The sequence below is a fragment of the Martes martes genome (genome assembly GCF_963455335.1).
Source record: "Martes martes genome assembly, chromosome: 14".
NCBI lineage: Eukaryota > Metazoa > Chordata > Mammalia > Carnivora > Mustelidae > Martes > Martes martes.
In genome coordinates this window covers 55,673,963-55,689,817 of record NC_137902.1, presented here as the reverse complement: position 1 = coordinate 55,689,817, position 15,855 = coordinate 55,673,963, and the positions used below count along the sequence as shown (strand labels likewise).

At 38.7% G+C, this 15,855-nt stretch overlaps 1 protein-coding gene across 1 annotated transcript in view; it reads right to left on the bottom strand.

The window, feature by feature from the left end:
- Window positions 1-4,898: 4,898 nt before the first annotated feature.
- Window positions 4,899-15,855, bottom strand: part of PPA1 (inorganic pyrophosphatase 1) — a 34,911-nt gene continuing 23,954 nt past the window's right edge. The window contains exons 7-11 of the mRNA XM_080823237.1: window positions 14,281-14,408; window positions 13,890-13,975; window positions 6,920-6,989; window positions 5,852-5,894; window positions 4,899-5,238 (exon numbers count right to left, since the gene is read on the bottom strand). Of these exons, the coding sequence (XP_080679363.1) occupies window positions 5,207-5,238; window positions 5,852-5,894; window positions 6,920-6,989; window positions 13,890-13,975; window positions 14,281-14,408 (359 nt within the window). The 3' untranslated portion in view covers window positions 4,899-5,206. The remainder of the gene's footprint in view (window positions 5,239-5,851; window positions 5,895-6,919; window positions 6,990-13,889; window positions 13,976-14,280; window positions 14,409-15,855) is intronic.

Genomic DNA, 15,855 nt, shown 5'->3' with positions numbered 1-15,855 from the left:
GGAGCTGTGCTGAGTACTGTCCATTGGTGTTCTCCTACTTCGATTTTCTTTAAAAAAATTAGGTTACACATGGTTTTAGCAAAACAGTTCAAAGAGCACAGAATCTTACTAAGTGAAAGGAAACTCCCCAGATCCTGCTTCTTCCACGCTTATCCCTAGGTTCCCACCCGAGATAATCCTTGTTCACTGTGGTGGGTTTTGTTTCCAGAAATTGTCTATGCCCATACAAGCATATCCACTAATATATGTCTTTTCCCCCATGCTCACTTTGTGAAAAACACGAATAGGATCATAGGAGAGAGCAGGGATTGACAAATGTTCTCAGCAACATGTTGAACAGGAAATATTTTTGGCTTTGCAGGCCATATGGTCTCTGTCCCAGCTACGAAACTCGCCATTGTATCTTGAAGGCAGCCACAACAATTCGCAAATGAATGGGTATGGCTGTGTTCCAAGGCCACTTTAGTTATCAGACCCGCAGCAGGCGGGATTTGGCCCATGGGCCATAGTTAGCTGCTGCGGAGTACAGGGTTCTCTTACCACTTGTATAGTCTGAGTGTCTTTCCCGTATCAGCTCTAGCAGTAACTATTCTTTAACTGCTACAAGGTACTGAGAACATATCTAGTCACTTCTCAACTGGACAATTAGTTTTCCAGGTTTTGCTGTACTAAACAAAGCCACCACACACTGCGATTGGTTGACTGTTGTCAACTGGAATGAATTCTCAGAATAGAACTGCTGACTCAAAGGGTAAGTGTGAGTCTAAAATTTTGATAAAAGACTGCCAAATTCATCTCAGGCTTCTTTTAAAATTCAGATTGCCACATGACCTTGTGATTTTTCATTGCGTCATCTTACATCTGGTGAATATTTTGTTAACTTAAATGTTTTGTAATAACGAAAGATTCCAAAGACCGAAAGAGGGAACCATGAACTATGTGCTAACCGACTCCAGTTTATAATTTTTTTTTAAGATTTTATTTATTTATTTATTTGACAGAGAGAGATCACAAGTAGGCAGAGAGGCAGGCAGAGAGAGAGAGAGAGGAGGAAGCAGGCTCCCCGCCAAGCAGAGAGCCCGATGCGGGACTTGATCCCAGGACCCTGCGATCATGACCTGAGCCAAAGGCAGAAGCTTAACCCACTGAGCCACCCAGGCGCCCCAGTTAATAATTCTTTAATAAGTACTTGCCCACCATGAAGAGATTTGCACAGCATTCTTGTCAATGTGAAAGCAAGTTCTCCTCTGCCCAGACTCTCAGAAAGCCGAGCAGCTCTTTCTAAATGTAAAGAACATTCTGTGCAAAAGCATAGTTTAAGCCCTTGCAGAGCGAACATGCAGATCAGATTAGGACATAACTACCTTTACAGCTGCTGCACACACAGGCCTAGGCTCAATGATGGCGAAAGTGAATTGATTTCCCCTGGGAGTTCTCAGTCCGATCCTGTCCACAGCTGGGCCACTGTTTCGGATTCTCTTAGCTGGAAAAATGCACCTGATCACACTCACTGTTGTTGAGATTTACAGTTATGAACCACCAGCCTCCCACCAAGCCTCTCCTGTGACCCTGGCACTGAGGAAGTCCTTCACCTACATTCCTTCTACCTGTGAGGACAGCTTCACGACCATCTTACAGACGAAAAAACTAAAACTCAAGTAGGTTTAAGTAGTTTAACCGTGGTGACAGTCAGCTTTGACTTCCAAGTCTACAGGAAAAAATATAATCATTTACTGCATTGAAAACTGGCAGAAACCTTGATGACTGATTCCTAACTACTGGGCCAAGTCTTCGGAAGTCCTGCACATGTGTATAATCTCTTCATTACAAAACCTACTTCTCATCCTGACAAATCACTTCAGAAATCATATACAACTGTGATTGAGGCAACATTTAAAAATAGACTTACAAAGGGAGTCAGAGAAATATTGCTAAAATCTGAATGCTGACATTTCTGATTCTGGTCCAGACAAGATGGTGTAGACCCATTTTCCCCTGCTCCTCATGGCCAAGTACAGCTATAAACCCTGGAAATGGCAAAACAGGCAGCCAAAGGAAAAGTCTAGGCGGCGAGCTGGTTTGGGACCAGGACCAGAGAGCCGCCCAGTGGCAGGGGCACGTGTGTCCTACCACCCACGGGAGTCCTTCCCAACCCTTGACCTAACAATAGAAGGCAGCCCAGGGAGGCTCATTCCTGCCCCTTAGAGAGTGGGAGTCTGTCTGGTGGCAGGACACCAGCTGGCAAAGGTGATCACTGCGGGTCCAGCCAGGAATAAGCCACCAGGGAGGTACTCTCCTTCCCTACAGACTCCCCCTTTCCCCCCAAAGTTTCCCCGGTCGCTAGGCGGGCAGGCTGAGCCCGAGGGAGAAACCCAGCTATAGCAGGTGCACTGGTTAGAAGCCTCTTTACCCCTGCAGCCTAAAGTAAGGCTCTCCTCACCCACCCAGGGACACTAGCCCAGGAGGGTGGGGGTTGGAAGGACCAGTTCATGGACCCACATGCCCTTCCTCCACCAAGAGATACCCACCAGCGCCTTGAGGCAGCACCTGCAGGGACCAATAGAAGCCCCAGAGGCACCAGGGGAAACGAAGCACTGAAAATTAAACCACCATTGAAACCACGGTCCACAAAGTGGGCCAAGCCTCATGCACTAGCCCTCAGCGGGGGATGCCTGCTAAAATCCAAGAGTTACACAGGACCATAACAGACAGAACACCTAGGACACAGCTAACCCATCATACCGTGAAAGAAGAAAATCACCACTTAAGTGAAAAAAAGACAATGGAGTGATGAATCTTGACAAGGAATTTAAAGCAGCCATCTTAAAACTGCAATTAGACTGTCAATTAGTAATTCCCTTGAAATAAGTTAAAAAATAGACAACCTTGGCAAAGATATAGAAATTATAAAAAAGAACGAAATGGAAACTATAGAACTGAAAATACAGTGACTTAACAGTTCCATAGTAACAGAACACCTGCTGGGCAGGTTCACTGAGAGCGTGGAGATAACAGAAGACAGGCTCCACGAACTCGAGGACAGAACAACACAACTCACCCAGTCTGAAACAGAGAGAAAATAGATTGGAAAAACAAAACAGAGCCTACGGACCCATGGACGGTAGCAAAGGCTCCAACCCTCATATCATCAGGCTCCTAGAGAAAGAGGACGGCGGTTGGGGCTGAGAGTATTTGAAGAAATACAACTGGAAAATTCCAACATCTGGTGAAAGACACAAACTTACAGATCCAAGCTGAGCAAACCCTGAACAGAATAAAATGTGAACATAGCAGTAATTATCTTACATGTGAACTGGTACAACACTCTGGAGAACAATTCGGCAGCTTCTTATGAGACTAAGCATCCATCATTTGACCTGGCAATCACAGTGACAGGTGATGCAGACAACAAATGTGTCTTGGAATGTTCCCAGCAGCTTCGGTGTAATGGGCAAAACTGGAGTGAGCCTACATACCTACCAAGGAATACTACTCAGCAATAAAAAGGGATGAATAAAAAGCATGAACTATCGATACATGCAACAACCCTGAAGAATCTCCAGGAAATTATGCTCAGTGAAAAAATCCCACAAGGATACCCACTGCATGGTACCATTTATATAACGTTCTTGAAATGATAAAGCTGTAGAAATAGAAGACAGATTAGTGGTTGCCAGGGATTAAAGATGTACTACACCCCACTTGTGCTCTCTTGCTTGTTTTTTTTTTAAAGATTTTATTTATTTGAGAGAGAGAAAGAGAGCATGAACTGGGGGAGAGGGAGACGGAGAGGGAGGAGACATCTCGCTGAGCAGGGAGCCCAACATGGGACTCCATCCCAGGACCCTGAGATCATGACCTGAGCCAAAGGCAGATGCTTCACTGACTGAGCCACCCAGGCGCCCCAATAAATAAAATCTTAAAAACTAAGAAAAAAGAACTGTTGAGTGTCTTGTAGGATGCAGGAACTTAACGGGGTATTTAGTTGTACAGGACAATACACTACACAAAGGAGCACAGGTAAAACTGGAAAATCTGAGTAAGATCAGTGGACCATATCAAAGCCAGTGTCCTGGTGGTCAGTCGTATCATACCACTGTTTTGCAAAATCGTACCTTTGGAGGAAACAGGAAGGTATAGAGAAACTCTCTGTATTATTTCTTACAATTGCGTGTGAATCCACTATGATCTCAAATTTAAAAATCTGCTTAATACAGGCCATTACATTAGTAACATCTTATTTACAAATCAGAGAACTGAAGTTGGGTGGTGGGTAACTGACCTAAGATTACAGAGAAAAATAGATGGGCTAGGTTGGAAAATTCAGGTCTGTATAGCTCCAAAACCTATGACCTTAGTCACAAAGCTATTTGGACTAATAACTCAGAATATAATGTAAATGACTTAAGAATCTAATTTGTTGATTAGAGAAGTAAAGAAAGTAACTATATCATTTCAAAATGTGAGCAAGGTTTTGCTTTCTGCTTTGCAATGGGTTGTTAGGAATTAGTAAGAATATAGCATCAAGGGGCACCTGGGTGGCTCAGTGGGTTAAAGCCTCTACCTTCAGCTCAGGTCATGATTCCAGGGTCCTGGGATCGAGCCCCACATCGGGCTCTCTGCTCAGCAGGGAGCCTGCTTCCCCCTCTCTCTGCCTACTTGTGATCTCTCTATCAAATAAATAAAATCTTAAAAAAAAATAAAAAAAAAAAAGAATATAGCATCGAGACTACTATAAACATGAGGGATTTCATTCTCAAGTTCCTAAAAATAAAGTCAGTTTTAATCTAATAATTATGAAATTGAATTATAAGATCGCTGATAGAAAACAAACACCAAACAGCACCCATGCCCACTTGGTAACATCAGGCTTCAGAGTAAAGTAAAAATATTATAAATGAAGTTTTGGCAAAATAATTTTATTTTCTAACACATGGTAAACATATACATCCAACATGCATTCATCTTGCATATTCACAAATGACTTCTAAATTACAACAACTGCTTTGATATTGAAACACGTACTCTTAGTTGAGATATGAAAAATGCTTTTAGATGCGTAACATTCTCAATATATTGGTTGCAGCAGAATTTGCTTTAGTTAGATTAGTTCTATGAATGTGAAGCTGTGAGAAGCTACTTTTGCAACTACGGCTCCAGATGAACAGGGTGTGGCATCACCAGCCTGTATTCCACAGAATAGGCATTAGTTCTTCTGGTGATGGAACCACTTATCCACTGCATTTGGAGAAAAAGAAAACCAAATTAGAATTTCTATTAAGAATCAAAATTTAAGATAGTAAAAAAGAATCAAAATACACCCAAAATATAACGACGAATATCATACTTTCTTTCACATATTCTTCCACAGATCACCTTAAAACAAACTGACACCTGAAGTTCCACTACAGCAAAAACAGGTAATTTATCAGTGTTTTCTCCTGGGCTTTCTCGCTCTTGATCCTAATCGATAAACATGTGATTCTCACCAGAACCACCTTACAGAGAATTCTAAATGTAAAGGGGGAGAAAGCTGTGTTGGTGGCCAGGGGGGGATCCAGAGCCCCACCTGCTCCAACATCCACGAGCCCTCCTCCCGGAACCCAGAGGGCAACAGCGGGTCATGGTTTGGAAACTGCTGTGATGGGGGCTGGTGTGAAGGGTGGCAATGCAGCCATCTTTCTTCCCACATACATTATGGAACTCTAAAAATGTTTCTTCTTCCCTTCTTTCTCTTTCTCTATGGATGTGGTGTGTAATATATTTCTGTAGGTACAAATATATTTTTCCCACCCACAATTACACTAAACACAAAATGTTTAGTGTAATTTTACTAGAATATAGATCTTACCATCTGTTGGTACTGTGCAGGCAGATTCGCATGGTGGCGGTAACTAAAATAAAATATTAAAATGTATTAGTCTAATTCCAGAAAAAAAAAGTAAGCCAAAAAAGTATACCAACACAAAAATTAAAAAAAATCTGAACAGAAGATAACTTTCCCAATTTTTAGGTTCTAAAAATCATTTATAATACATAAGAACAAGGCAAGGTTCACTTTACTGCCAAAAAACAAATTCAGGCCCTTTAGCTTTTGATTGAACACAGGAGGATAAAAATGAAATGCTGCTTGAAATAACAGATTGATGCATATATAATGAATTTATATATACACACATACAGAAAAAATAGGCAGAGTGTTCTCATTGAAAAGTTATGATTGTTAACCAATGGTTTTCCCCTTCCAATTCTTCTTACTCACCTCGACTTTGTCAGGATTCAGATATAAAGAGAAATCTAAATGTATTGGCTTCATTGTTAAATCATCCTTTTTCCTTGTACTATACCCCACTTACAAGGCAGTAAAAAGTCAGACTTCATTTTCTTTTCCTCATTTAATATAGTAAATGAAAATAATTTAAGATTATCTAGTTTAGTCTTTTGGTTGATCCAAATCAAATAATTAAAAATAATACAAAGCCAAAATTATTTCTTTCATGAATAGTTTACTACAAGAAAGTCTTTTCTAGGGTTATGAACCGCTCCTGCATGGTGCCTGAAACTTGACCACCTTCTTAGTCCTTGCTATAACCAAGTCTAGTAAGTTCCCATTAATTCTTTCGGAAAAAGGGCTTAGGATAGGTACACAGGATTTGGGTTAGAACCTTCTGGAATCACTTTGATTATTACAAGTGTACTATTTGCCCACTTAGAGTTGACTAGGACTCTTCTCAGCTTCTCCCTTCAGTCAAAAGTCCACTTGTGTGCACTCACGGTTTGTAATTTCAAGACCTCACACAATGATATGCAGCCAGGAGGGACTCCCAGTATTTGCTGAAGGAAGTACTTTCCCTCCCAATTATCATCTTAATCTGTTTAGCACCAGGTACATTCTTTTTCAAGGAAAACTTTTACATACAGCATCCACGATAGCTTTGGCAGCATCGGGGTCACACTTGAAGGGGCTCTCAGACACTGTAGTATTCATGCTATTAAATAAAACAGAAGTAGTCATGAGTTACAGTAACAAAACTTATCTCTTAAGAGTCAAAAAACAACAGATAGGGGCACCTGGGTGGCTCAGTGGGTTGAAGCCTCTGCCTTCAGCTCAGGTCATGATCCCAGGGTTATGGGATTGAGCCCTGCATCAGGCTCTCTGCTCAGCAGGGAGCCTGCTTCCCCACCCCCGGCCTGCCTCTCTGCCTACCTGTGATCTCTGTCTTTCAAATAAATAAATAAAATCTTAAAAAAAAAAAAAAAAAGGCAATGGATAGAGACAGTAGGCCTGAAGATATTCAAGTTTGGTTTACTTGCATCTCAGGTTTACTCAAGTTGTAGGATACAAAATCACTATATACAAAAATCTGTCACATTTTCCATACACTAATACTAAACTATCAGAAAGAAATTAAAACAGTAACATTTACAGTTACATCAAAAAGAATAAAATACCTAGGAATAAATTTTTTAAAAGTAATCTCCATGTCCAATGTGAGACTCAAATTCACAACCCCGAGATCAAGAGCCGCATGCTCTACTGAGCCAGGTGCCCCGACTTAACCAAGGAGGTGGGAAAGATTAGTACACTGAAAACTATAAGACTCTAACAAAAAGAGATTGAGGAAGACACAAATAAATGGAAAGACAGTCCATGGTCATGAACTGTAAGAATTAATGTGGTCAAAATATTTATACTACCCAAAGCAATCCAGATTCAGCACAATCCTTCTCAAAATTCAGTGGCATTTTTTCACAGAAACAGGACAAACCTAAAATGTGTTTGGAGCCTGAGTAGCCAAAACAGTTTTGAGAAATAAGAGCAAAGCTGGAGGCAGCACAGTTCCGGATTTCACGCCACAGTAATCAGAACAGTAGGGTATCGGCATAAAAACAGATACACAGATCAAAGGAACAGGACAGAAAGCCCAGAAATAAAACCCATTCATATAAGGTCAATTAATTTACAATAAAGGAGCCAAGAATATACAATGAGAAAAGGATAGTCTCTTCAATAAACGGTGTTAGAAAAACTGGACAGCCATGTGCAAAAGAGTGAAACTGGACCACCATCTTACATCGTACACAAATATTAAATCAAAATAGGTGAGACTTGGATGTAGACCTGAAATCATAAAACTCCTAAAAGAAAACACAGGCAGTAAGCTCCTTGATATCAGTCTTGGAGATAAATTTTTGGATTTATCCAAAAGGCAAAGACAAAAGAAAAATAAACAAGTAGGACCATATCAAACCAAAACACCTCTGCACAGTAAAGGGAACCATCAACAAAATGAAAAGGCAGCCTACAAAATGGGAGAAAATACCTGCAAATCATATATCTGATAAAGGCTTAACATAAAAAATATAAAGAATTCATACAACAGTAGCAAACGAACAACCTGATTTAAAAATGGGTAAAAGGACTGGATAGGAAATTTTCCAAAGAAGACATCCAGATGGCCAAGAGGTACATGAAAAGGCGCGCAACATCACTCATCATGAGGGAGATGCAGATCAAAACCACAGAGAGATGTCACCTCACACCTGTCAGAATGGCTATTATCAGCAAGAAATAACAAATGCTAGTAGGATGTAAAAAAAAATAAAGCCCTTGTGCACTGTTGGTAGAAATGCAAACTGGAGCAGCCCCTGCAGAAAACAGTAGGAAGGGCTCTCAAAAAATTAAAAAAAGAACTACGCTATGATCCAGCAATTCCACTTTGAGTATTTATCTGAAGAACAAAAACATGAAATGGAAAACACACATACACCCTCATGTTCACTGCAGCCTGATTTACAGCAAGACATGGAAACAATCTAAAGGTCCACCATTGAGCGAATGGACAAAGAAAATGTAGTAAATGGACTATTACTCAGTCAGAAAAGAAAATGAAATCTTGCCATTTGTAACAACAAAGATGGTACCTGAGGGCATTATTCTGAATTAAATAAGTTACACAGAAAAAGATAAATATCGTTATGATCTCACTTATATGTGGCATCTAAAAAAGCAAAAAAAAATCAAGTTCACGGATATAGACAACATACTGGTGGTTACCTGAGGTGAGGTGAAGGTGGATCAAATGGGTGGAAGGGGTCAAAAGTGCCAGTTTTCAGTTACGACTAACTCATGGGTATGTAACATACAACCATGATGACTATAGTTAATAATACCATATTGCATATTTGAAAGAAGCTAGGAAAATGGATCTTGAAAGTTCTCATATCAAAAAAAAAAATGCTGTAACTATGTAACTATGATGGATGTTAATTGGACTTAATGGTGATCATTTTGCAGTATATACAAATATCAAAAATCATTACACTGTACGCCTGAAACTAACATAATGTTATGTCCATTATACCCCAATGAAAAATAATTTTTTGGAAGTTGAAGACGGTAGACCAGATGAAATTCAAGTTTGATTTAGTTGAAAGTTTCTCACCCATATAAAATATTCTCTTTATTTGGCCAAGGTATAGTTATTCTTGTTGCCAATTTTATTCTAATACCTAAACAAGTTCAAATTTAGAAATCTAAGATGGAATGTCCTGTAATTCTTGCTGAAATAACTAAGAAATGCACATTAAAATGAGAAACATGTCTTTCCAAATTAGACAAAAGCAAAAAATCCTGTCAGTTCCTGTCAGTGCTGGTGAAGCATCTGAGATAAAGTAGCCTGGTGGGAGCAACACTTGGTTCTTGGACAAATATTTCTGGAAAAAATCTTTTAAAAAGCCCATGGGCTTTGATAGAGAAGTTCTACCTCTGAGAATTCAAACAGATTTAAACAATGATCTATAAATGTTCAACAGACACCACCTCATCATTGATAAGAATGAAAAGCTGGAAGTAACCAAAATATCCAGCAATGGGGATGATTTAAAATGGTGTATTTAGGAGGTGGAATATTATACAGAGATGGAATGTTACCTATTATAAAAATATTCTTAATGATATAGGGAAATACATATAGTGTTAAATGTTTTTTAAAAAAATCATAAAACATGGGGTGCTTGGGTGGCTCAGTCCAGTTAAAAGTCTGCCTTTGGCTCGGGTCATGATCCCAGGGTCCTGGGATCCAGCCCCACATCAGGCTCCCTGCTCAGCAGGGAGCCTGCTTCACTCCCTCCCTCTGCCTGCTACTCCCCCTGCTTGTGCTCTCTCCCTCTGTCAAATAAATAAATAAAAATCTTTTAAAAATTTTTTAAAAATTAAAAATAATAAAACAAATTATACATGTAATATAACCCTAATTATTTTTTAAAGTATTACACATTCACACAAGCACTGTAAAAAAAAAAAAGCCACTCTACATGTTAATAGGAATATCTATGGAAAATCTAATGAGGGGGATTTTTTAAAACATAGGTTTTCTTTTTGTTTATCCATAGTTCAAAATTTCCTTTATATTAATTATTATAGCACTAGTATAACATGGGTATGATCAGAAAACGTCTACTAAAAAAAAAAAAGAAAGAAAGAAATAGTCTACTAAAATGAAAAAGAAAATATCTGCAGTTACCTATCACTTAACATGCATTAAGGTCATTTCTATAGAAATAAGACACCACAAAAATTGAGAACTTAAAAGCAGTGTATTAGAATCGTGCATTTTCACACAAATATATAACTGCTCATTTTATCTTGTTTGTGGAAAGACAGTGTTTTCACTTTACAGGACATTATCCTGACTCACAGAACAGAATATCCCTGAGAATTATTTTTATGTGAGGATTTTCTCATACTCAGAAAAAAATTTTACTGCCCAGATAACTTTGACATTTAAAAAAATGAACATAATACACATATATATAGTTAGAAAATTCAGACAGTCATAAAATGAAGGCCTTCCTTTCAATTATAATTTCTAGTTCTTCCCCCCACCCAGAAAAAAAAGTTTAGACATAAATACATAGATGTTGGTATATGTGTAAGTATGTGTGTGTGGAGGGGTGCTTATCTTGCATAAATAGGATCATATCAAATACACTGCTAGGAACTTTGCTTTTCTTCCTTAATATATTTTAGATATCATTCCATATCAATATATAGAGATATTTTTTAATATCTCTATATGTATAATATCTATACATTATAGATGTACTTAACCATTACATTTTTTCCCTAACATTTTGCTATTATAAATGACACTATAAAGAACATCCTTATACGTGGATCTTGGTGTACTGTGGATATATTCCTAGCAGTGGTGGTGTGAAGAAATACATGCAATTTTAATTTCTCGACTGGATCCTATCAAAGTGCCCTTCATAAAGGTATACCCATTTATGAGCTCAATAGCTACATATGTATGTTCTTGGTATCTCTGGCTATCATCCGATTTTTTTCTAATTTTGGCAAATGTAATGGGCAATATCATTATCTTGCTGAATTGCATTTTAAATTATGAGACTGTACACCTTCTATGGAAACTTCCTTCTCCTCCCTTTTTCTCCATCTATTGAATTGCTAGTCTTTTTTGACTTGAACAAGCTGTTTATATATTAAAGAATTTAGCCTTTCGTTGTATTTTGTTTAAAAAAAAAAAAAAGCAACTGGGAAAAATTGTCTCCTGATACATATGAAAAGTAAACCTTTCCTGTATGGATTTTGAGTTTGTGCTCTGTTTAGAAAGGCTTTCCCTGCTATAACCTAATAAAGAAATTCACTTAGGGCACCTGGGTGGCTCAGTCAGTTAAGCGGGCTGCTTTCGGCTCAGGTCAAAATCTCAGGGTCCTGGGATAGCACCCCATGTCCTCTTCCCTGCTCAGTGGGGGACCCTGTTTCTCCCTCCGCCCCTCCCTCTGCTCATGCAGTATAAATGAATTTTTTTAAAGATTTTCTCAAATAAATAAAATCTTAAAAAAAATTCCTTATACTTTTTCTAGAATTTTTTAACACCAAAATGTGTCTGGCATTAAATACTGATGTAAGACAAGGGCTGTAAACTCAAATACCTACAGACCACACCCAACTAACATAAGGGTGTAGAGAGGCTAAACGTGAGAAAATGTGCAGAGCTGCCTCTGAGGGCACTCCTGGAGCACCTGCCTGGTCACAGCACCTCTTAAAACAAAACAAAACAGCCAGAACATGGTGGTGGTTGCTGGTGTGCACCTTTGGCATAAGGAGTATGTGGAGCAATTAGGGATCTAGCCTGTTTTCTTCCTAAACAGCCCGTGTGGGTCCATAACCATTCATCCGTAATACTTTGTTATAAACTAAGACATCTCTGGGTCTACCAAACTCCAAAAGGACTACTGAGTGATTTGACTTTCTTCTTCAATATCAAACTTTCAGGACAACAGTATTACTAAACATGACAAAAACAATTAACACTCCACCCTGATACCACTACCCTCATTTTTTTTTTTTCTTTCAGAATTTTCCTGGCTATTTTCACACGCAATTTCTTTTTTCTAATGAAACTGAATGTTATTTATGAACACAGTTTACTTTTCTTTTTAACATATTTTATATACCTCAAGTGTCTTAAAGCTTTCTTCTTCTGGGTCCTGCAGATGTCTTGTTTATACCTTGGTTTGTGTTTTTTTTTTTTTTTTAATACTATATTCTATATGGGGCCTTTTCCTCCATTATGGTTTCTGCTATCACTTGTAGAGAAAGCTATTAATATATATATTCACTTTGTAGTTGGTCACCTTGCTAAATTCATTTTTTCCCTAGGGTTTTCTGGATACAAAATCATATAATCTATGACAATTTGCTCTTCCTTTTCCAACATTCCTGGATCAAAATACATCCTTTCCCTTATGTACTTCATTGACTACTATTTCAAGAACACTAGTTAACTGGTGATAGTGGTCATTCTCTTGTAAATTTTTGAGTATTCAAGAGGAAGTATATGATCCTGAACATGGGTCTGGAGGCCAGACAGACTTGGATGTGAGTCCTAATTCTGAAACACTTATCATGGGGTGACTTTGGTTAAGTTTACTTCCCTGCATCTCTCTCTCTCTCTCTCTCTCTTTTTAAAGATTTTATTTATTTATTTGACAGAGATCACAAGTAGGCAGAGAGGCTAGCAGCGTGGGGGGGGGCGGGGGGGGGTAGGTGGGTGGTATAAACAAGACATCTGCAGGACCTAGAAACCTGCTGAACAGAGAACCCGATTTGGGGCTCGATCCCAGGACCCTAGGATCATGACCTGAGCCGAAGGCAGAGGCTTTAACCCACTGAGCCACCCAGGCGCCCCCCTCTCTTTTAAAAGATTTGTTTGTTTGCTTATTTGTTTATTTATTTATTTTAGAAAGAGAGAAGTGTGTACACAAGCAGCGGGAGGGGCAGAAGGAGAGGAAGAGAATCTCAAGCAGACTCTGACTTCCTGCTGAGTGCACCACCTCAAGATCATTGACCTGAGCAGAAATCCAGAGTGGGAAGCTTAACCAACTGAGCCACCCAGGCAAACCCCCCATCTCTGTTACATGCTTAGCAAATATTTAACTGCTCAATAAATATTAGCGGTTATTATTAGCAGTAATAAATTTTGTGTGCATGGTAGATACTGGTTTAGCTGCAATGCATCTTCTATATTTATATCAGAGAAAAACCCTTGCACTCAAAATTATTTTACTTGCTACATTCTGAGCACCCTGATGTTAGGAAGCCTTTCCAGTTACCCTCACAAAGCTCTGATCTCAACTGTCCCCTTTACAGTTTTAGTTTGTACTTGTTCAGAGGGTATCTTATGAGTACTTTTCAGTTGCTTATATATCTACCTTCCCACTCCCTTTAGCACAGACTGACAAACTAGTTCTCTCTTTTCTAAGGGAATGCAATGATAAGTGTGTTTGTGTCATTAAAATCTCTGGAGCAAACTGGTCTGTTTTTTGTGTTAAACATGCAGAGAAGAATTACTGCTTACCAACTGATTCCCTTTCCATCGGTTTTCTTTGTCACTAATGCTCTCCAATGGTCATGAGTGCTTTTAATAATATCAATTGCAAAATCCTATAATTGGAAGAGAATGCATTACAATGACAGATAAGTGTTCTTTCCTTATTATCAACATTTCCCCAAAGACTGATAACTTTGTCTTTTCTGAATTCACTTCCTTGTGTCAAAAGCAGGAGAGAACATTTAAATGGATAAATTAATGTCAAGGCTGTCTTACCAATGTCTTTAAACATTTGTTTTATGACTGTATAGTCTTTAAATGGTAATAATAGAGTTAAATTTAAAAAAAAAAAACCAATATAGTTAAAATAGTCTCAATACAAACAGGCTTAAAGCTACACTTTTAAATGATGCATTACCTTATCTTTGAATTCTGCATTGAAAGCAAACTGGTTCTCTGGTTTTCCATCAGGAACCTTGTACCTTCTGAACCAGTCCACAGTAGCTTCCAGGTAGCCAGGTTTCAGACGCTTGACATCATTAATATCTAAGAAGAGAATAAGTAGATTGTAAGATGCACAGGTAATTATTCATGCAATAAAAATCTCAAGTATGCACTTTGAGAGAGCTATGGAATGGATTATCAAAGTAAAAGATAACAGAGCTAACCACCTTGTTGAAAAGAGAGCACATACACATGAAAAGGAAATCATCTATGACTTTAAGTATTAAGGAAACAATCAATACAATAATAATTTCTATTAGAGGTGAGGAGAAAGATATGACTGGGGGCTACGTAATGAAAGAGTTTGGCAAGGTAGGTAACTTCTATGAGAAGGGCAGGAGATACCAAAAAAGACAGCCTGAGGCTATTTTCAGAGGTACACACCCCAATTACCAGAGACAAGAAAAATGGATTATACTGAAATCCATTGATGGGTGACATAAATGAGACTAGACTTCTCGCTATATAGGATAGGCATTCTACCTCACAATGCTCTAGTTCTGGCCAACAGGAAACTATCCTGTTTAAAAAAAAAAAAAAAAAAACGTTTTAGGACACCTGGGTGGCTCAGTCAGTTAAGTGTCTGATTTTTTTTTTTTAAGATTTTATTTATTTATTTGACAGAGAGAGCGAGAGAGCACAAGCAGGGGAAGTGGCAGGCAGAGGGGGAGGGAGAAGCAGTCAGCTCAGCGTCAGCCTTTGGCTCAGGTCATGGTCTTAGGGTCATGGGATCCCAGCCCCTGGTAGGGCTCTGCACTCAGCGAGGGAGTCTGCTTGAGATTTTCCTCTGCCCATACCCCCACTCACACTGGCTGTCATATGTGCCCTCTCTAAATAAATAAATATATAAAATCCTTTTAAAAATTTGTTTAAAAAATTTTACAACTTAAAATTTTTTAAAACTTTTCAAGGTTTCTGTATAGCCATCAATAATGCATGCCTAGCCTCAATGTCCTCAAGGTCAACTTTAAATGACCAAACTGCTGTTTAATGCAAGCAAACAGAAGAAACAAGAGCTAAAAAAAAATCAACCAAGGAAAGTATTACTGGAAGGAAGAGTACATTCAACAATTGTGAGAAGCACATTTAAATTTTATAAAATAACTTTGCTTATATCCAGTTTATAATCTGTGTAGTTAAAGAATATCATGCATTCTGTTATCTCTCCTCTTGGCCCCAGAGGCCCGTGGGTGGGACTGAACATTCCTGCCCTCTAGTCACTCAATCTTTCGGTGACCAGTCCAGTCCGAGGTTAGCTAGGAGCCCCACCTAAGTCACCTAATTAGCATAAACTCAGGTTTGAAGAAAAGGACTTATTATGAATAACAAAACAGACTAGGAAACGCCCAGGAAATTCCAGGAAGTTCTTTGCCAGGAACTGGAGACAAAGACCAAATATATTTTTGTATTATACCACAGCCTAGAAACCTGTAGGAGCTGATTAACTCTCTGACCCTGAACGAGACCTTGAAAAGTACACTGGATCCAG